Source organism: Paroedura picta, chromosome 2 (genome assembly GCF_049243985.1).
Source record: "Paroedura picta isolate Pp20150507F chromosome 2, Ppicta_v3.0, whole genome shotgun sequence".
NCBI classification, from domain to species: Eukaryota; Metazoa; Chordata; class Lepidosauria; order Squamata; family Gekkonidae; genus Paroedura; species Paroedura picta.
In genome coordinates this window covers 152,441,903-152,462,783 of record NC_135370.1, presented here as the reverse complement: position 1 = coordinate 152,462,783, position 20,881 = coordinate 152,441,903, and the positions used below count along the sequence as shown (strand labels likewise).

The 20,881-nt window shown below is 43.7% G+C and overlaps 1 protein-coding gene across 40 annotated transcripts in view; it reads right to left on the bottom strand.

Moving 5' to 3' along the window:
- NRXN3 (neurexin 3) overlaps window positions 1–20,881 on the bottom strand; it is a 1,515,064-nt gene that overhangs the window by 406,312 nt on the left and 1,087,871 nt on the right. For all 40 annotated transcript variants that reach the window (XR_013228547.1, XR_013228548.1, XR_013228549.1 and 37 more), the window contains one exon: window positions 15,042–15,223. Coding sequence is in view for 36 of the 40 variants with exons in the window: in XM_077323384.1 (XP_077179499.1) it covers window positions 15,042–15,223 (182 nt within the window). In the remaining 4 variants the exon portion in view is untranslated. The remainder of the gene's footprint in view (window positions 1–15,041; window positions 15,224–20,881) is intronic.

Here is a 20,881-nt window from a genome sequence, read left to right as displayed (position 1 = left end):
GTAACAATATAAATGCAGGAGAATTATTCAGTGACTTGGAAGATGGTAGGGCGGAGCAGCGAAACATTTATCTAAGAAAGAAAAAAAATGGTCTACCAAGGAGTAGAATTTTCAGAGTAGTTAGGGCAAAATGGTGGGAGCTCAAGTTAAAGCAGTAAACAATAAGTAGAAACAAAAGTGGCTTTGGGAAAAGACATTTAAATCACACTTACTAAAAATCTCCTCTGTCTGTTCAGCAGCTCCACACTACTCTGTATTCTGCCTGTTGAAAGGCCAACATTTCCACACTCTTAAAAAGCACTCTGCCAAACACATAGTAGTCCAAGCAACATCATGCCCCAGAGGACTACTGTGACAAAAAATGGAAACGGGCAGTCAGTAATGTGCATCTTTAGGACTGCATCTGTTCACAGGAAGAAGAAATGTACCAGCTGGGTTTGAATTAAATAACCACAGTTCCAAAGATGATCATTTGAATTAAAAAAAACAAACAGATGTTAACAGCATTACATGCCACACTAACCATACTCAAAGCAAAAGAGAAGGGGAGGGGGCTATTTGTAATGTAATTGACAAAATCAGGAACTGTTAACTCAGAGAAGAATATGGCCGGGGGGGGGGGGGGGCGTATTGCATGGTGCCTTGCTCTTGCCACTTCGGCCAGCTTTGTCCTCACTCCCACTTTCTCAGATCTGTTCTATGAGATCATATGATGCCGAGATGTCAGGGGCTGCCCCTGGACCATCCATGTGTTCTACTTCTGAGTTATGGCCATCAGTTTTTTAAAAAAGAAGTGTCAGCTTAGTGAAAAAATTAAGCCTTTAAGAATGGCCACTAAATTCAGCTACATTTTCTACCCTCTTATGCCATAGTCAACAGCCTGATCTAACAGCTGCTGCCTCGTGTGCATATCCCCTTCCCACACCACCAGTTTGATATAAAAATACCTGGGAAGAAACTCCAGTGGGAAGATGGCCCTGACAGAACTTTGGGGAGAAATATGAGCCTGGAGGAAAGAGAAGCTTGCCCATGGACCTTCCTTCCGTATCTTGCAAATAGAAGGAAGCCATGTTGGGGGGGGGGGGGGGGACAGTGCATTCCTAAACAGAGTTACAATCTTCAATAGACTTTAAAAGGTGAAGCTCTCCAGGATGCAAACCTCCAGGAGGGAAGTGGAGATCTGGATTTAGAGACTATAGAGATTAGTTCCCCTGGAGAAAATGAATGGTTTTTTTGGGGGGGAGGGTGGACTCTATGGCACTGAAGTCCCAGCCCTCCCCAAATCTCCAGGAGTTTCCCAATATGGATCTGGCACTCCTGCCATCTCATCCTCACCAGAGGCCAGGGTGGATCTGGCCACCCAATCTCCTTAGGACAGAAGAAGCAGCAGCACTTTTACTACCCGAAGAAGTCTCAAAACAGCTTACAAACATCTTTCCCTTCCTCCCTCAAACACAGACATCCTGTGATGGAGCTGAGAGAGCTCTGAGAGAACTGTGACTAGCCCAAAGTCACCAAGCATGTGAAGTAGTGGGAAATCAAAGCCAGCTCTTCAGATTAGAGGTAGCCACTCTTAACCACTACACTCTGCCAATGTGCAAATCCAAAACTGAAAGCACATTATCCATGAAGAAGAAAACAATGCCTCCCTTTGCTTAGTCTACCACAAGAGAATTTTAAATAAGTATAAAAATGTGATACTTTCCAGACAAGATCAGTTCCCCCGGAGGGTGGGCTCAAAGGCACTGCATCCTTCCTCCAGCACTGCCCTCCCCTGGCCCCACCCCCCAAATCTCCAGGGATTTGTTCAACCCAGAGTTAACAACCCTGGTTACAGCCCAGTGCTCTGTGCATATGGAGAGAGAAAGGAAGCAGAATGGCTTTATTTCACATTTGATAGAGTTTGTTTAGCCCGTGATCTAGGCAACATTTCTAGACACACATAACTGCTGCACAAACTATTTACTCGTAATCTTAAATTAGGTATTTATATTTGGGAATCATTATGATAACTCAAGAGTCATTAACAAGAAGAGAATTATGTGAGGTAAACGCACATTAATTAACATCCATTTATCAGACATGACATGCCTTCAAAATGAGATTCCAGATATTTTTCTTATGTAATTGCATGCAATTCCTCATTGCAGGGCATATTATGCTCTATTGCCATCTCCTGGTCTTACTAGGGATGCCAGCCTCCAGGTGGGGCCTGGGGAAATACAGCTCCTCTCCAGACTACAGAGATCAGTCCTCCTGGAGAAAATGGCTGCTTTGAAGAAGAACTGTGCTTTTGTACCCTACTGTTTACAGCCTGAAGGAGTCCCAAAATGGCTCCCTCTCCCCACAAGAGATACCTTGTGAAGTAGGTGGGGCCGAGAGAGTTCTGAGAGAACTGTGACTTGCTCAAGGTCACCCTGCTGGTTGCATGTGGAGAAGGAGTGGGGAATCAAACCAGAAGTGGATTATCCTGTTCTGCACAGGAAAATCCAGCTGCCCTGAGCCTTCGGAGAGGGCGGTATATAAATCTAAATAAATAAATAAATAAATAAATAAATAAATAAATAAATAAATAAATAAATAAATAAATAAATAAATAAATAAAATGTGCATTGAAACTGCATTATCCAATGTGTGCAGAATGGGTCCAGGGTTCTCCACGTTAAAGGCTGCCACACTACACTGAGTTGCTGGAGGGTGGAGTTGGCAACACTGCATCCCGCTGAGGTCCCTGCACTATGGCATCACATTTTTGTCCATTAAATCATGGAGGTGGAAGGGTCCTCCACGGTAATCTAATCCAATTCCCTGCGTAATTCAGGAACTCACAGCTACTCTCTTCCTTAAACTCAACCTTTCCCAGGCTCCATCAAATCTCCAGGTATTTCCCAATTTAGTAGGAGGTAGAGAAGTGATTCCCATCTTAGCCTTGCGCATGGACAATCTCAACTTCCTCCACCAGTTGAGATTCCAAGATCAGTAGTCTCTAACCAGCCTTCCAAAGTTTCAGGGAAAAGGTGGAATTACCAGCTGCCAGTTTCCAGTGAACTTTCTTCGGTCGCCACACTGGTATTCCCGCTGCTGCTGCTGCTGTTTCTGATATAAAAAAGGCATTAGATCCGGAAGTGATGTAACTTTTGGGTTACACTCTAGAAATCTCTCGGACTATATGGCTTTCACCCATATGTTTTTTTTTTTTTTTTTGGGGGGGGGAGATACCTATCAAGTCACCCTGAAGTGATGTCATCAGATGTGACCCTGCCTAGGCATCATCCCAGAAATCTCCCTGTGCCTGTGGAAACACGCCTGCCAGTGCCAACCCTAGGGAAAAGTCTTTCACATCACCTGCTTCCTGATCTTTTTTACTGAAGATACTGGGGCCTAAAAATGGGAGCTTCTGCCAGACTCTACCACTGAGCCACATTCCATCCTGGAACTGAATATATGCATCCCTTAAAACCTAAGGGATAATAATCTTCTTCAATGGATCGAAAGCAGCGGAAGCTACAGCCAGAAATGCATTTTCCAATGGAAAACACAAATGAATTAATGTTGAAATGAGCTAAACAAATTAGCAGGAAGCTTTACAGTTCAATAATGTTTGATGTACTATGAGGTTAACCAAAAGAGGGGCTTATTAGCACACATAATACCACCCCAGGCTGTGATCCTAACAGATCTCACCAGCTAAGAAAATTCTGTTTCTGCCTTCCGAAATTTAAAAGACATTTCAGTCCCTAGAAAGAGGTGGTTTAATGACAGACACCATTGTGGTTAGGATGATCTTGTTTTTTTATCCCTGTTTTTAACTGCACATGCAAAAATGTTGCACAAATTCAGCTGTGAATTTAAATCAATTTCGTTCTCCAGCCTCTGCAGAGCAACCTTCTCTTGGATTAAGAAAGGATTATTTCTCTTTATTTTTTGTGTCAATTAAGAAAAGATTTTGGCTACACAAAAGGTCATGCTTCAGCTAAAAGCTTTCATTTTTGTATTGGAAGGTTTAATTAAGCCATCAGATGTAGCTAGGCCAGTGTGGTGCAGTGCTTACAGCAGGCTTTCTCAACCAGGGTTTTTTGAAACCCTGGGTTTTCTTGACAGCCCCAGGGAAGTGTGCTTGGCCTTGACCAGGGCTAGGGCCTTCTCGGTCCTGGCCCCTACCTGGTGGAACGAGCTCCCGGAAGAGCTATGGTCCTGTGGGAGCTTCCAGCGTTCAGCAGGGCCTGTAAGACGGAGCTCAATGGTAAAAAAGTTGAGAAAGGCTAGGTTAGAGTGTTTGACTTCAGAGAACCAGTTTCAAATCCTCACTCTTCTCATGGAATCATTCTGGTTGAGCTAGGACCACTGGTCAGTGTAGAGTTACAAACTGTAGGTCAGAAAATTCCTGGAGATTTACGGGTGAAGCCTAAGGAAGGCGTTTGGGGAAGAGAAGAAGCTCAGCAGGGAAGTCTTGTCGTTCTAGGATTTCCATTTCTCCTAGGCTCTATAGTATACCATAAAATTGGCTAACCAAAGTTGCCATTTTTTTCTAGCAGAAATTATCTCTCTGCCAACCCAGAGTTGGTAGGCCTGCACCCATGCCAGGCACCATCACTGTACTCATCCAGAGGGAGATGCCTTTGAGAGTTGCTGCTGTCCCTCCTCACTGTTGGAGCATTATCAACAACAGGCAGTGACAAGGCAGATGAAGGTGGGGCCCACTGTGAGGGAGGAGCACCTGAGGTCAGCCCCCCTCCCCACAAAACAATCCTAGTGTCAATACTGTTGGCAGAGTATAAATGTCTGAGATTGGAGCAGTACCAAATTGCTTCTAAAAGATTAAGATAGGGTGTTTTTTTGTGTGAAGAAAAATAATTTCATGTAGAAGGAGAGAGCAGAGAGACCTAATTGTCTCACTGTTCTGTCCATCTTATCTGTTGGTTCTGGGGGCAAACAGGGATAGGTATACCAGACCCTTGTGTGGGGTGAGGAAATCCCCACTTTGACACTGCTTCCCCCAGTTTGGGGTTTTTAGATAGTTGGGGGGAAATTCCCCCTAAAACAACCATTCTTGTGGTGATCCTTGCCCTCCTCAATCTCCTCCTCCTAGCACTCCCCCCCCCCCACACACACACACCAGGAAGAATGTCCCAACATGCGGACAACACACAGAAGTGACATTGACAAGCCAGGGTCTATGGGGAGTGATGCTCTGAGTTCGGGCCAAAATGTATTTTTTATCATAGCATTTTCCCAAAAGCCAGAGCATTGCTCCCAACATCTCCAGCATACCAGTGTCCCTTCCAGGTGATCCTAGTACACTGGACACTCTCCTGGGTTGGGTTAGGAGGGTGCTCCTGGAGAGTGCCCCTTACTCGCTGACAGCGTGGTAGTGTCTGGCAATCCTAACCAGAGAGGAAGTATGCTCAAAGGGACAGGAAGATTCCAAATGAACCAAACAGGACTCTGGAAGTCAGAATTTGAAAAATTCCAGGAAGTTCCTATTCTAACTATGCTAAATACACATCTCCTCCAATGCCCCCTGCAGGACACTCTTCATATTCTGTTCATTCATGTACACTGCAGAACTTGCATATGCCAACAAACACTGTCAAAGCTGCAGGATGCCTAACGATTATCTAAAACCTTGAGAGTAGGAAATGCAAACCTTTAAAATTTCATTTTAGGGTTGCAAAACTAGCAGAAAACGATAATGTTAAATGCATCCTTTCTGGAGACGACGGAAGAGTCAGATGTGCTGTAATCAAATTGAAAGACATTGGGAAAATGACAAGGAGGCCTGATAAAAGTGGAAAGAGTCAAGACGAGTGAAACTGCAAACCATTCACCCAAAACAGCAACTGCTGCCTGAAGTTAGCATCTGTTTATGATATGGTATTTTGCACTTGATGGCAAAGCATCAAGAAATAAAAGGAGAAATTGGATGGGACAGGTGCAGACTGCACCAACAACCACACAAACACGCCAAGCTGTTGTTCTAGCAAGGTCACTATTGTCTGTTCAGATGAGCAGCTCTTTTCCAGGGGTTCATGCCAAGGTCTTCTATATCACCAACTTCCTGAACTGGAGATGTCAGAGCCTGAACTTAGGACCTTTTGTATGACAAGTAAATTTCCCACTACTGAACCACAGCCCCTTCCTGGGTGGGGGAAGAGTTCAGGTGGGGAAAGGGTGTTCTAGAGGGAGGACCCTATGGTATTGTACCCCACTTTGGCCCGTCCTCCCTAGATTCCATTCCCAAAACTGTAGCAGTTTCTGGCAACCCTACCCCACACATACACCATCACCCACTAGTGGCTGGGGGGACCTGCTAACCATAGACCAACACAACAACACCATAGATCAGCTCAATTAATAAAGTGAAATGACTACACCTACGTGTGAGCACCACTAACAGCCTACCTGCCACCATCCTGCCATAGTGTAGATAAGAATTTTCCAATATTGGATTGACTCTAGGCAATATTTTTGCAATGGGTTTCTCAAGGCTCCAAGGAAACTGTTGGGAGGAGTCGGAGTCTTGGAGTACAAAACTCTGAAGTCTTGCTTGATCTGGGGAACTAAGGAAAGTACCATCTCTTTGAATAGGAGAGGTGACCTGAAGGGAGTAATCAGCTACGGATTTCTTAAGGCGGGAACAAACACGTGTGATGTTATCTACAAATGCTGAATAGTCTTCGGGAAATATGTAGATAGATCATGCATTATCAGTGAGGTAAATTCTATACACTAAGCAATGATTTAATCACACTAATGTAATCATGTGCTGTCATTGGGGAATGGTGTGAAGTCACAGCTGCTTTATGGTGATCCAGTAGAGTTTTCCAAGAAACAGATATCCAGAGGTGGTTTGCCATTGTCATTGCCTGCCACTACATAGTGACCCCGGATTTTCCTATAGGCTAACTAGGCTTCAGCCTAGGGTCTCAAGATCAAGAGGGTCCTATAGTCCACATTTTTAATAAAGGTTAGTACCAATCACAACATGTTTCATTTAACATATTGATATACATCACAGTAATGATGTATTTTATTATCTCTCATGTAATTTACAAACTTAAAAATGGGAGGTGAAAGGGCCACATAAGTGGAATAGCCTAGGGCCTCTTTTCATGTAAATCTGGCCCTGCTGACCCTGCTCAGTTTCGGAGAACTAACAATATAAAGGTCACCTGGACTATCCAGGTCAGAGCATACTGTTTACCCCCAAGATTCCCCCCCAGGTGTGGCATCGAGGAAGGGTCTGGAGGTGAATCATTGGAAATGTGCATATTAGATACAGTCCTGTGTAGCAATAAAAGAACTTCCTGTGTATAACAATTTAAGGCATTCATCTCACATTCAGGGTCATCTTCTATTCAGGTAAATACTAGAATAGGAGCTGCATACAGCAAAGCTCCATGCCAGCCTACACACTTCCACACACAGACACTACATGCCTTTCTTTTTCTGCCTCTAGTTGACTTGTTGTGAAAATTAATTAGATAATGTTTTTAATTGCCGTTCCTTGAAAGTTTTTCAAGAGTTGCAGACATGACGGTATTCTAGTGAGAAGAGAGCCTACCTGTTAGTTATTTGCAAAGCCCTTTAAGACTTTGGAACGAAAGGCATCGTGTGAATATATTACGACCTCTAATATGGGTGATTGCAGTTTATTATTCCTATTAATCATTAATGTAATGCTTTTATGGTGGGAGCATAGCTAGCTAGATGGGAACAATTTCAGTGTTGCTCAACTCACATAAATTGACGGTTACACTTTCATGCAACGGGCTCAACAGACATCGACAGGGGTACATTAAACTACTAATTGCCCTGCTTTAACTATTAACTGTTAATTGCCCTGCTTTAGTTTCCTCCAAGAGGCAGCTTCTGTGTTTAAGTGGATACTGAATTATAATTATCACTGTACCCTGCTGTCATCAACAAGGTTGGGGAATGTGATTTTTGGGGGGTGCACCAAGGCAGGTAAAAATTAAAGAAACACTGATGATGGGCCCATTTGATTTCCTCTCTTTTTGTATTTCATTCTTTTCCCATGTGTGTAAGAGAGAGAAGGGCAGAGGTATATCTTTGCAAACTGTTTCCAGAAAAGCTTTTTATCCATTTACTTTCCAGACACCCCTCTGAAATCAACAGAATTGGTCAACAAGGTTTTCAGAACTAAATGAGAGGGAGAGAAATATTGGGTGGGTTATACCCCGATTTTCAGTACTCAAAGGAGTCTCAAAGCAATTTATAATCACCTTCCCTTCTTCTCCTCACAACAGACACCCTGTGGGGTAGATGGGACTGAGAGAGCTCTGACAGAACTCTATGGAGGAGTGGGGAATCAAACCCGGTTCTCCGGATTAGAAGCCACTGTTCTTAACCATTACACCAAGCTGGCTTCGCAAACAATTGACAAATGAGTTTTTAGCAAACATGTATGTTTCATAGCTCCACAGTGTGCCTTCTTCTGTTGGGTAATCGGCAGACATGATAAATTCATTGAACTCAATAGATTATCCATGATAATAGTTTCATGTATTCAGGCATTAGTTCCCCACTCATCTTAAGAAATGAGGGAGAATATTCCCCCGTCTCCTTCATTATCTTGGAAAATCTGAAATGTTAGTGAGGATCTACCCACTTTGTGTGTGTGTGTGTGGGGGTGGATCATTACTTCTGTTAGTTAAGAGGAATTTTCAGAATGGGATCTAGACTTCGCTCAAATTTCATACAAGGAAAGAACACTAGACTGATTTCCTCACCAGTAAAAGTAGTGGAATTGGGGGCCCAGGAAGGTGGTGAGCTCCCCATCACTGTCAGTCTGCAAGCAGTGATTGCAAGCAGTGGCTAAACAAACAATACTCAGGGATGCATTAAGCTGATCCTGAACTGATGGCCTAGATGTCCTTCCAACTCTGTGATTCTGTGAAATCAGCAAGGTTGGCTCTCCCAGTCATGGAGATACAATGAGAGCCAAACTCACCGGTTGCTAATCTGTTCTATGTCCAAAAATAAAAATGCTGTGATTATGACTAGCCGGGGTCTCTCCCCCTTATAAGGAATCTCATTTCCTAGCGTATATTTAAAATTAATCCATAGTGGCTGTCCCCTCCCCCCCAGAAAAAAAGAAAACATTTTTGACTGGTAGGACTGCAAAAACAACAACTACAACAACAACTTGTGTAATTGTCCCTGCCATTAAAGCTCATTTGACATAAATATGTAGGGTCATGTGACACCACTTCCTTTCCCTCCCCATTATTTCTGTTCCCTCTAATTCCAAATGAGCAAATTTGCCCACGGGAGGAGAAGTTCTAGCATCAGTCCCAGACCTGCACCTTCTGCCTGGTGAGTGACTCGTCCGATCAGCTCTGCCCTTGATAATAATTCAGTCCTACAGTTTCTTTTTGCTATATATCCATCAAGACAGCATTAAGTAGTTCTCAGCATTCAGCTGTTGGAAGCGCCAAGGATTTAAGCATATGATGTCTGTTGAGTGGGTGGTTAATGAATCCCCATATCAGTGCACTGAGCCTCCATGCTGGTTCAGTGCAGCTGGGGATCAGAAATCCATCATCTTTAGCTACGGGGCGTCACAGAGTTATTTCTTGCACTGCTGCACTGAGCTATACACCTGGTGTAGCAGCAGCAACAAAGATAGGATTGAGGCTTCTTTGGAGGTCCAGCTAGACAATTTGATGTGGCATAATACCAAATGGTTCTAGCTATAATAAATGATGCCAGGGTTTGGCGCTCCAGTTCCCAGCCTTCTCTCCATGCAAGCCCAAGGTTCACCAGGTGCTTAGACATCTCTATATTTTGTGCTCTCAAAGGAACAAGGGCACGGCTAGGTGGAAGCCCAGCCTAGACTGGAGATGGCCTAAGTTGGATAGACAGTATGGGGTGGCACAGTGGTTACAGGATTAGAGAAAGAGCTGGGAGATCAAGGGTGATGTCTCGTCTCTGCAGTGCAGCTTTCTGAGTGATCTTGAGCCAGTCATGGTCTTTCAGTACAACCCACCTCACAGGATTGCTGTGAGAGTAAATGAAGAGGGAGGAGAACCATGTATCCTGAGCTCCTTGAAGGAGCTATGGGAGGAAAAGGTGACAGCTAAATAGTCAGCCGTAACTTTCATATTGGCTCTTTTCACATAAGTAACCAATGAAATGTGAAGTTCCTAAACTCAAGGAACACAAATATCTTACTTATAAACACCAAGAATTTCTGAACACAAGTTTGTTGAAAAACATATGTCATGAAGGCAGCACCTCTGCGGTGTTCTTATTCTTGATGCTCTGTTGCCTGTTAACAAGCAGTGTCTTATGCTGGTCATCCTAGGAGTCATTGGGAATGCACTTGCATTGGAGCTCCATTCTAGAAATCAGAGGGGTTTTCCCCACGCCTCTTCATGCTTCAACTACCTTCCCAAGACATCAATGAAACGGGAGCCAATTGACTTCCTTCATAACTCTACGGAGGATAAACCAGGGGTGCACTGATAGTTTGCCATAAATACCCAAATGAAAGACAGCAAAATAAAGTTTCAGTGCATAGGCAGGTGATTTATCTCTCCCTGTAGACATCAGCAGTACAATATCCATCATAAGCCACAGCTGTCCCGCTCATTCTCTGTTTACTCTCCATGAACATTTTTTTTCCATGCAGCAAATCATAAGGCGGAGGCAGACCAGGTAAGGTAAGCGCCTGCAAAAAAGCTTTGGACCTCAGGCCCCCGTGTATACCCAGCAGCCGACTTGCCCTTCTTCCTCTCAACCTAGAATCTAGACCATCCTTATACACCTCAACGCTTGCTCAACGGCAGCAAGCCTTTTACCAGTTCTCATGCAACACCCTCCTCCCCCTAGATTCAGGCTGGTGCAGTATAAATGCCTAGAAATTCATGAGCCGAGTCATTCTGGAGGGTGCATCATCCATTTTCCCCGGGCTGCCAGCTCTCTCACATCTGCACTGTAAATCAGGAGGGAAAAGGTTTCAGAGGTTATAGATTCTTGTCATACAAAACAGATGCCTGAGCACATAAATCTCTAGAGTGTCTAAAGGGCTCATAATTAAAAAATGAGTCCAAATGGATTTTCCATAAATTATATCCACAAAAGAAATTAATAAGATACCTTTTTGCATTTCCTTCACCCCGTATGCAAATGGGGGGGAAATTATGTGGTATTAAACCTCTCGCGATCCCCCTGAGCAGTATGCCGATGTCAAGACAAAGGTCACCCGACAATGTTCAACATGGGTTGGAAGCTTCAATCATTCCATGGTGTAGAGATGTGCACATCTCATCCCTTGACTCCTCCCACATGGCGGCCATAGCCAGTATATGCATCACATGAGGTCTTCTTTTTACTCACACTTCACTACTTACCTCCAGATCATTACGGATAAAGAAATGACTTTGGGAAAACCCAACAAAGGCAAGTCAAATGACATTGAATCAAGAACCACCCACGACAGCCAAAAGGGTAATGCCACTGCTCTACAATGGAGGGAAGAAATTGACCACAGCTTAGTTATACAAGTAATGCCTACCTAGAGCTCAAAGTCAAGATGACAACATCGGCATGGGAACGATATTTACAGGAAACTATATGCGCTGACAAGAAAGAGGAAACACTTCATGCCGCATGGCTTGCAATAGCATTATCAGTTACCACAAATAATATGATAAATCCACACACTGCTCTAGTATTTTTGCCGCAATGGATGGGGGGAAAGCGGCAGCAAAGATGTTAGCGCTTACTAAAGTAATGGGGTGAAATGCATTGAGGATGGCTTTGGAGGAACTCTGAAATCTTTATAATAATGTAAATGTACGAGGATGACTCATTGAAACTGCTGAAAAGGAATTTTAAAAGGTTTTCGGAGCCCCTGCATCGGCACACTATGTGTATACTGTTCGCATTTCCACATGACTCCTATCTAAGACAATGCTGGATTGCAGGTATGCAACATGTATGGATCACTATATGCACAAAGAATCTTTGGAATTTGGTGCTTCACCTCATGCACTGCCCGCACAAGTCATGTTGGTTACTTCAGCCGCCATGTTTGAATAAGCAATCTCTCTTGTTTGGATCAACCAAAGGCTAGGGTTGAGAAAGTACATCCAAAATGGAAGAATTTTTTCAGCTCCTTCAAAATCATTTCTTTTCAAACAGGGAACAATTTCTCAATAGACAGTGAACTCTAAATATCTGTATGTTATAAAGTTACGGCCACAACCTGAGATAATGTGGCACACCACATCTAGGTATTTCCCCCCTCCTTCAAGAAGTATGTGTAATTTAAAAAAAAAAAATAGACAGGAGTCTAATATTTACACACTGCTGGAAATTAATATTAATGTCTTTTTTGATGTGACATTTATAGTATATGGATGATCCAAGATAAAAATCAAGAGTTCTCCAACATTTGTGATTTCGTTGGGGGGGGGTCAATATATCGTATGGAGGAAGCAAGACTGTTTATATAAGCATTTTTCCAAAATCCTGTTGCAGAAACATAATATATAGCCACACTTTATTTAACTACACCTACCCTTTGTACTTTAGCCTTACTAAAACAAAGTAAACAATATGGATGTTCTCTACCTCCCCCTCCCCCGTAAATTGAGAAGGTCATGCTTTTGACAGCTATAGCAATATGTCCTCTTAATGTTAAATGAACTGACCAGAGATACAAGGGTTTTCCCCCCCTAAGGACTGAAATACAAGTAGAGGACCCTTTAAACCAGTGGTTCTCAACCTGGGGGTCGGGACCCCTTTGGGGGTTGAATGACCCTTTCACAGGGTGAGCAGCAGGGTGAGCAGCTTGGGGGGGGGGGGCGCTGCCACTGTTGCCTCTCCTTCTGTAGGTGGCTGTGCTCAGCCGCTAGCTGCTCCAGCAGTGCCTTCAGCGCAGCACAGTCTCCCACCAGGTGTTCCAGGTGGTGACGCAGTTCAATGGGACAAGAGACTGAACTGAACTGAGAATCCCCGGGAAAAAAAATTATATACAATCATGAACAATGGATCTTCACACCATTGGTAATTTCCGGATGAATTTCTGTGAAAGGACACTTGCATAATTTTATGGTTGGGAGTCACCACAACATGAGAAACTGCATTAAACTGCGGAATTAGGAAGGTTGAGAACCACTGCTTTAAATACTTCCTGGTTGGCCTCTTGAGATCTGCGTCAATGTTCTTTCACAGTAACTGTAGTGGAAACAGATGCACTTAATCCCAAAGTTAGCAATTAGTCACCAGGGAACTGGAAACTAACATTAGTATATCAGTTTTTTTCCCAAGCTTCCATGTTGAATGGTTTACCCATGGATAATCTGCTCTCTTTGTTAATCTATTGCATTCATTCTGCCTTTGTATATTCTGTATATAGGGCAATGGCCAAGTCTATGCAAAACCCACAACTTTTAGGCCAAGCTGTTATATATTTATTTCTAAACCTTTGGGACCTGGTTGTGTACACTGAATCACACGGAGCTAAGCATCATCATGTGCACGCAACTGTAAGAAAGTGGCGGGCTTGGCCACACTTTATTATGGTAAAAGTAAATTGATTTCTAGACAAAATGTTACGTACTGACAAGTTGACACTAGCTTTTCCTTAAGTGAGATGTCACATTGGATGCTTACGGCTCAGTCATGTGACTTACTAGATGGCCTGGGATGAGCCATTGTCCCTTAACCCACAGTACATGATATAGATTGTTGAGCACAACACTGGGTATGGATATGTTGCCACTGCCCTGATCTGGCTAAGAATAAAGACTTCTAAATATATGAACAAGCACATATGTTGTCGAGGCTGCTAAGTCCAACTGACTGTATCTAATAGCAAAATCAGAATTCTGTATAGACAAGCAGGAACACACAAGACTTTCCAGAGGGATCCCACCATTCAGCATTTCAAACACTTTCCTGTCTACTTACAGAATATCACCCCTCCCCCATCGAACGCTAAACTCACAGGGGAGAGGAAATCTTGTATGCACCCTCCAACCTTTGGCTGCCCATCCACCCACCCACTCACTCATCTAGTCATTCCCCTCCCCTCTGACCTGACTGCCCACCTGTCATTCTTCCTCCTCATTCATGTGGAGAGAGGCAGCTCCTACTCCTTGTCCCCTGCCTATCTATATTCTTTCTGCCTTAGTGATGGAGTGAGTGTAGGAGAAGGAAGAAGAGCTCCCAGTCCTCATCCAGGGGTGAGGCCAATCTCTGCATTGTGGGGAGCAGTGGCAGCTTCTGGTCTCCCCCACCGCCCTGTTTAGCCACCTTTTCTGTTTAGCTGGCTGAGAACACACCTAGGTTGCAGAGCTGGCCACAGTGGTGGTAGTGTCCAGGTGCACCTCTGCCCACTCTAGTTTCTCTTCCTTCACCCTTTCCCCTAACTGCTCAGTGTCCTCTCAAAACCTGCACAGAAAACATTCATCAGTTTGTGGGAATTTACCCCTCTTCATTTTCAGTAAATATATTTTCCCACAAATGAAGGAGTTCCCCAGTTTTGCATAAAAATACTTTGTGGGTCTGTGCAATCCCAATCTTTGGATTTAAGTATCCACAGATAGGGCCATGTTGAGGAATTTGCTGGTTATGTAGTGTTTGCTGGTTACGTAGGTAAGGTTTTAAAATCAAATGAAACATAGATCTCGATCACAAAAATACGTAGACGGGGAGCTGCATTTTTTCACCAGAACAACTAGACATACATGACAATGATTGTAGGAAATCCAGCCAACATCTCCAAAGCCATTGAATTATGGAAAGGTACCTTATAAAATCTAGTAACCCCAAATGAGCATTCCAAAGCTCCCCTCCCCTCAATGCAATCCAATTACAAAATCTCTGCATGACTAGCTAACTGTACAGGTATTCTTAGGTACTCTGCTTATGCTCCACTGGATTACAGATTTAATTTTTCTCTTCAATATCTCACAGGATTCCAGTAGCAGGTAAGAGAACGGACTGAAAAGATTTACAGTTGCAATCAGAACAAAAGCATGAGTCGAAAGGAGTCTTGTACTCACTATGTGGAGCTGCAGAAAGTCAGTAAGGCCAGGAGCGCTGTCAATCCGAACCAAGATGCCGTCTTTCACCGTTGTGCTGAACCCGACAGCAAGGCGATCTGTCCTTGTGCTGGGTCTGTCGTTTGCTGGCCAGGTATATACGATGAGGCCTCCACTTTTCCCAAAGATATATGTGGCACCAGCTGTAAAACAGAGCCAAAGAGAATGGAAAGGGTTAGTTTATCCAGCTGCATCAGGATAGCAAAAGCCATCCATTTAAGTGCAAGAGCCCATTAGTGCAAGTAATGCAGTCCAAGGCCTAGGAGGCAGAGTGTCACCCTGAATTAAAAAATGTTAATCAAATGAATTAATAACCAAGGAGACGCTAAAGAGATGTGTATGGACATTTCCAGGTTCTGCTGCATGAAGAGCACAGGGAAGATCATACATTTCGTCTCAAAAGTTTTCACATATTACGATGAACAATCCAGCTTTGCTTCTTTTGTGCTGAAATTTATTTCACATCTTTTACGCATACCAAAAATGAGTCTGTTCTCTCTTATCGTGTTCTAGCAGTGGTGGCTCTTGACTGTCCAGTGTGCTGAATGCCTTTCCTTAACTGGAGGGAGCAAGACCAGATTGCCTTTCCTCTGCCACACCTAACCAACCACAGGAGAAAATACAGAATTGTAAGAAGGTTCTCTGACCTTCAGCGAACTTTCCAACTTGCCTTATAACAAGGGTCATTTCCAAGAGAACTAACGAAAATGCATGTATTTATGGTACTCTTGTAAATGTACACGGAGTTAGCAAAACCACAAAATGACAAGTGTTACTTCCTTGGGGGAACTTCCAAAGATGGGCATGAAAAAGGGTGCATGTGACTCTCAGGAATATGCAAGAGGCCAAGACATCTTTCCCATTAAATAATTTTTCTTACATATGATAATGCTGATCTTGGTTAATGACAATAGTTTTGATACTTTAAACATGCTCTTTCTACCCCCTCCCCCTTTAAGGACTTCTTTCTACAAGTCCAAAGGAACCATATGAGGTCAGAGACTTGATCCACATGGAGCACAGGACCAAGTCTCCTGGACTTTACCTAGACCAGGGTTAGTCAAGCTGTGGTCCTCCAGATGTCCATGGACTACAATTCCCATGAGCCCCTGCCACAGCTTGACTACCCCTGACCTAGATGACAGATGAGCTGTAAGTGTCTCCCTGAACACAGACAACATTCCCTTGGACATGGCAGGCAGCCTCTTTTTAGGAATGCTTCTCCGCTATAGTGAACTTTGTACTGACAAAGAACTAACCTATTTCCAAAGAATTCCAGGGTTTCCTGAAACCACAGCATTACAAGAAAAAAGCCACACACATACTTAATTTCCTTTCATCTAAGCACACCCAAACTGTACTATCTACTGAACTGGACTAGAACTGGGGAGACTCAGGCTGAAAATCTCCATTTAAGGCCTCTGCCTCATTTATTACTACACTGGTTGGAAACAGGTGACCAATGTTCATGGGGTCGTTGTCCCACCTGAATAGCTCAAAGCATGTAGACAGACAGTTGCCTGGAGATCTCAGCTGTACATTAACCACACTCCCTGCTTTCCTCAATTCCATGAGCTATGGTCAAACAGAATTCACTAACAGGCTGGAGAATGCAAATAACCAAGTCCTTGTATTTTTAAAGCTATGGTGTGGGTGTTTGTAAGCAATGTCTACACAACAGCATCCTCTGTTTCTGCCGCAAACCTATAGAAAACTAGCACTTCTATCATGTCTTAAACTTATCCTTTGCAAAATATTCCTGCACTTAATCTAAACCTACTTAAGTTCTTGTATTTTTATAAGCCTTAAATTGCAAATATAGTCATGTAAATAGGATGAATACTTGCCAGCTCTTGAAGGGCTTTCTAGGAATCCACTGTGTCTAATTCTGTCGAGTTCCCAGATCCCCCCCCCTCGATTCTGTTGTCACTGATGTAGGACTTTTTGCAGGGTTTACAACCTGTCTGCCTACCACAAGAACACTTGCCATCTCTTTGTAATAATAAGAGCAGTCTGTAATAATGAATTAGCATGGCTTCTCTCCATGCGTAGGTAATTCAAACAGGCTCCTTGGAATGGAAGGCCTCTCTGTGATTTTCACTTCTTCAGTTATGAGCTAGGCATTATGTTTCACATTACACTAGCTCACATGACACGACACAACAGAAATTGGTGCATAAGGTAGATTGTTAAAAAGATACTTTGTGGCACCCAATTAGGCAAGAGGCAGAAGGGACATGATAGGCCTTCCACTTAGACTGTTTTGTTTTTTTTAGCAAAACTAGTTTGTTGTGACAGATCATTATTGTTTCAATATTGGTTTCTGTGGCTGAATAAATTGTAAGGCTTTATTTAGTTTAGATTTGTCACGTATATTGATATTAATTTCTAATAGACAAAAAAACACTGCCTGTGGTAGAACCAGTGGTTGCTACTAGCAATGTAGCTCAGGCTTTTAAAATCTATTTCTGTGCACAATATTATTTATTTTATATATTATTATTATTGTTGTTGTTGTTGTTGTTGTTGTTGTTGTTAGATTTGATATCTGCCACTCACAGCAAGCTGGCTCATGGTCGGTTACATTAAAAAACCAACAATAAAATATAACCATCCATAACTAAAATCATTCTAAGTCCAATGACAAATTAACCCTCTCCCCACCCCTTTGCTCAACAACAACCCCTCAGGGGAAAAGATGCAATGGGAAGAGGGCCTGATGTCATGGCTGAACTGAGGAGGGGCCCTCAGTCTTATTACCACCAGGCCTCAACCAATGCCCAGTGGAAGAGCTCAGTCTTACAAGCCCTGCAGAACTGTACAAGCTCCATCAGAGCCCTCAGTTCTTCCGGGAGCTTGTTCTGCCAGGTCAGGGCCAGGACCAAATACACCCTGGCCCTATTCAAGGACAGGTGTACTCCTCATGGACTAGGGACCACCAGCAGATTCATATCTATTGAGTGCAAGGCAATGTGGGCGGGGCATAAGGTGATAGGTGGTCCCTCAGATTTGTCTTACACCATTTTCATGCTAAGGATGGAATCAGATGTTGTGGTTAACACAGGACCATTTTGTCCTGTAACATGGAGGTAGTTTTACCCATGAAAACATGAATTTCCCCATTTACACTCCACATTATTATTGGTGTTATTGTTGTTGTTGTTGTTACAGTGACCCCATAGGGTTTTCCAGACAAGAGATATTCAGAGGTGGTTTGCCATTGTCTGCCTATGCATAATGACCCTAAGATTCTCTGGTGGTCTCCCATTCCAGTACTAATGAGGGCTGATCATGCTTAGCTTCTGAGATCTGGTGAGATCAGGCTATCTTGGACTGACCAGGCCAGTGACATTATTGGTCAGGGCAAAAAAAATTCAGTAAACAATATATTTTTGAAAACAACGGTTTACTTGCTACCTGATTGGTTTACTTGCTACCTCCTTGAATAATAGCCCTCCCCTGTAGCTGAGCCCATATTGAGAGGGAGCCCTCAGCCAAGAAGGGCTGATAAGGAGTCAGCTCTCCACACCCAACTTCCTGCCCCCCCCCCCAGAACATGCTAGGTGGAAACAGAGCCGGCCCCAGTGAGTAGCTCAAGCATGGAAGGAGAGGAGAAGCAACAGCAGCAGAAGAGGTGGCCCCAGTGAGCAGCCCTGGCATGTGGGGGGGGGGAGAAGTGGCAGCAGTAGAAAAAGAGGTCCCACTGAAGAAGAAGAAGAAGAAGAAGAAGAAGAAGAAGAAGAAGAAGAATATATGCCTCTTTTCTCTACCCGCAGGAGGCTCAAAGTGGCCTACAATTGCCTTCCCTTTCCTCTCCCCACAACAGACACCCTGTTGGTAGGTGAGGCTGAGAGCCCTGATATTATTGCTCAGTCAGAACAGCTTTATCAGTGCCGTGGTGAGCCCAAGGTCACTGGGCTGGTTCATGTGGGAGAGCGTGGAATCAAACCCGGCTTGCCAAGATTAGAAGCCTGCACTCCTAACCACTACACCACTACACAATTGAATAGGTCAGTTGTGGAGGGAGGGAGAAGAGAAGCAACAGAAGCACAAGAGGCCCCAGTGAGTAGCTCAGCCCTGGAGGGGGGTAGAGAAGCAGCAATAGCAGCAGCAGCAACAGAAGAGGGCCCATTGATTTGCTCAGGCGTGGAGGGAGGGAGAGGAGAAGCAGCAGCAGCAACAGAAGAGCAGGCCACAGGGGGTAGCTCAGCCCTGAAAAAGGGGGGGTAGTGCAGCCTGCCCCAAAGAGTTGCCCTGGTGTAGACATTAGGGGAGGGGGAAAGGATAGCCTTCTCCTGTGAGGCTGGCATCCCTGGACCTCTGTGGAGCACAAGGCCTCCCAAGCAGCCCTTTGAAATTCATGGGAGAGAGGTGTTTAAAACATGTTAGCATTTAGAACAACTGCATGTGCCACTCATGTGTACTTACATTCCGGTAAAGGAAGAACAAGTTGATATTGGCAGGAGCATGCAACAAGCACTGCCTTCTGACAGAATCTAGTTCCATGTAATTTAACGCAAAATATACAGAGGATCCAGTCCATAATCCCCGGCAATAGCATCAGCTAATACCTGCATAATTCAAATTAATACGGAGGAATCTCTGACTGCAGTCATGAACCTTGCTGTGACAAGTAAAGCTCCTGTTCATTCAGTTAATCCAACGTGGTCTAAGAATATCAATGAAATGATAATGCCACCTCTACCGGAAATAATGCAGGCTTGACACTTCCGCCTTGTTCGTTAACCTGCCTTTGTTCCCTCACAGGTAATCTCAAGCAAATAACAGACGATAGCCAATCATTTTCCTTCCCATTCTCAACAAGGATTGAGAGCTTATTTGGGAATTGCCTAACAAAGAAGGAAAATGACCTCCACAAAGGCTGGCTCTCTTTTGAAAAGTAGAGACCAAGAAATGCCCAAGCAGCAGAACTATTGGCAGCTCAACCATTCTTTCCAATCATTTTAACTTTCCTATTTCATGGAGACCCACTGTTCCATAGCAAACTACCTGAAGAGTATGTGGTTCCAAGGAAGGTCTTCTCAGGGTCCTGGGAATGCTTGCACTCAGATCCTATTAGGTGTGTTAATCATTGTAGCCCATGCAATCTCTCCCACTTCCTTCCATACTAGCAAGAAGCTATCAGTCAAACAAAATGCAAATTCATAGAATCACAGAATCATAGAGTTGGAAGGGGCAGGCCATCTAGTCCAACCCCCTGCTCAACACAGGATCAGCCCAAAGCATCCTAAAGCATCCAAGAAAAGTGTGTATCCAACCTTTGCTTGAAGACTGCCAGTGAGGGGAGCTCACCACCTCCTTAGGCAGCCTATTGCTAAACTACTGTGACTGTGAATTCCCCCTCCCCCTGATATCTAGCCTATATCGTTGTACTTGTAGTTTAATTCACTGGCAAGGCAGTTTTGGGTTTCTTACTATGCAGGAATTGCAAGTTTACCAAGCGGCTGAAATTCTCATCTTAATGCTGTGAGGATAGAATCAGTAATACATCACAAACAAAGAGCAGTTTGTAGGTATGGCAGGACACGGCTCAACTGAAAAAAAAGAGAGAGTGACCTTGGCCGGGAGGCCTGCATTGAAGAACTGTGTAAAGTAGTAATGAAACAGGAGAGACCTAAGTGCTAACCTGGTTTTTTTTTAATGCTTTTGCAAAATTGCATTAAAATAAGATGAAAGGTCCAACGGACTCACAAAGGCAAAGGAATGCAAACTAAAAGGCAGACACTTATCTCATAGTGCCAAAAGCTCTCTGGCTCAAGCAACTTTCTGTTGGTGAAAAG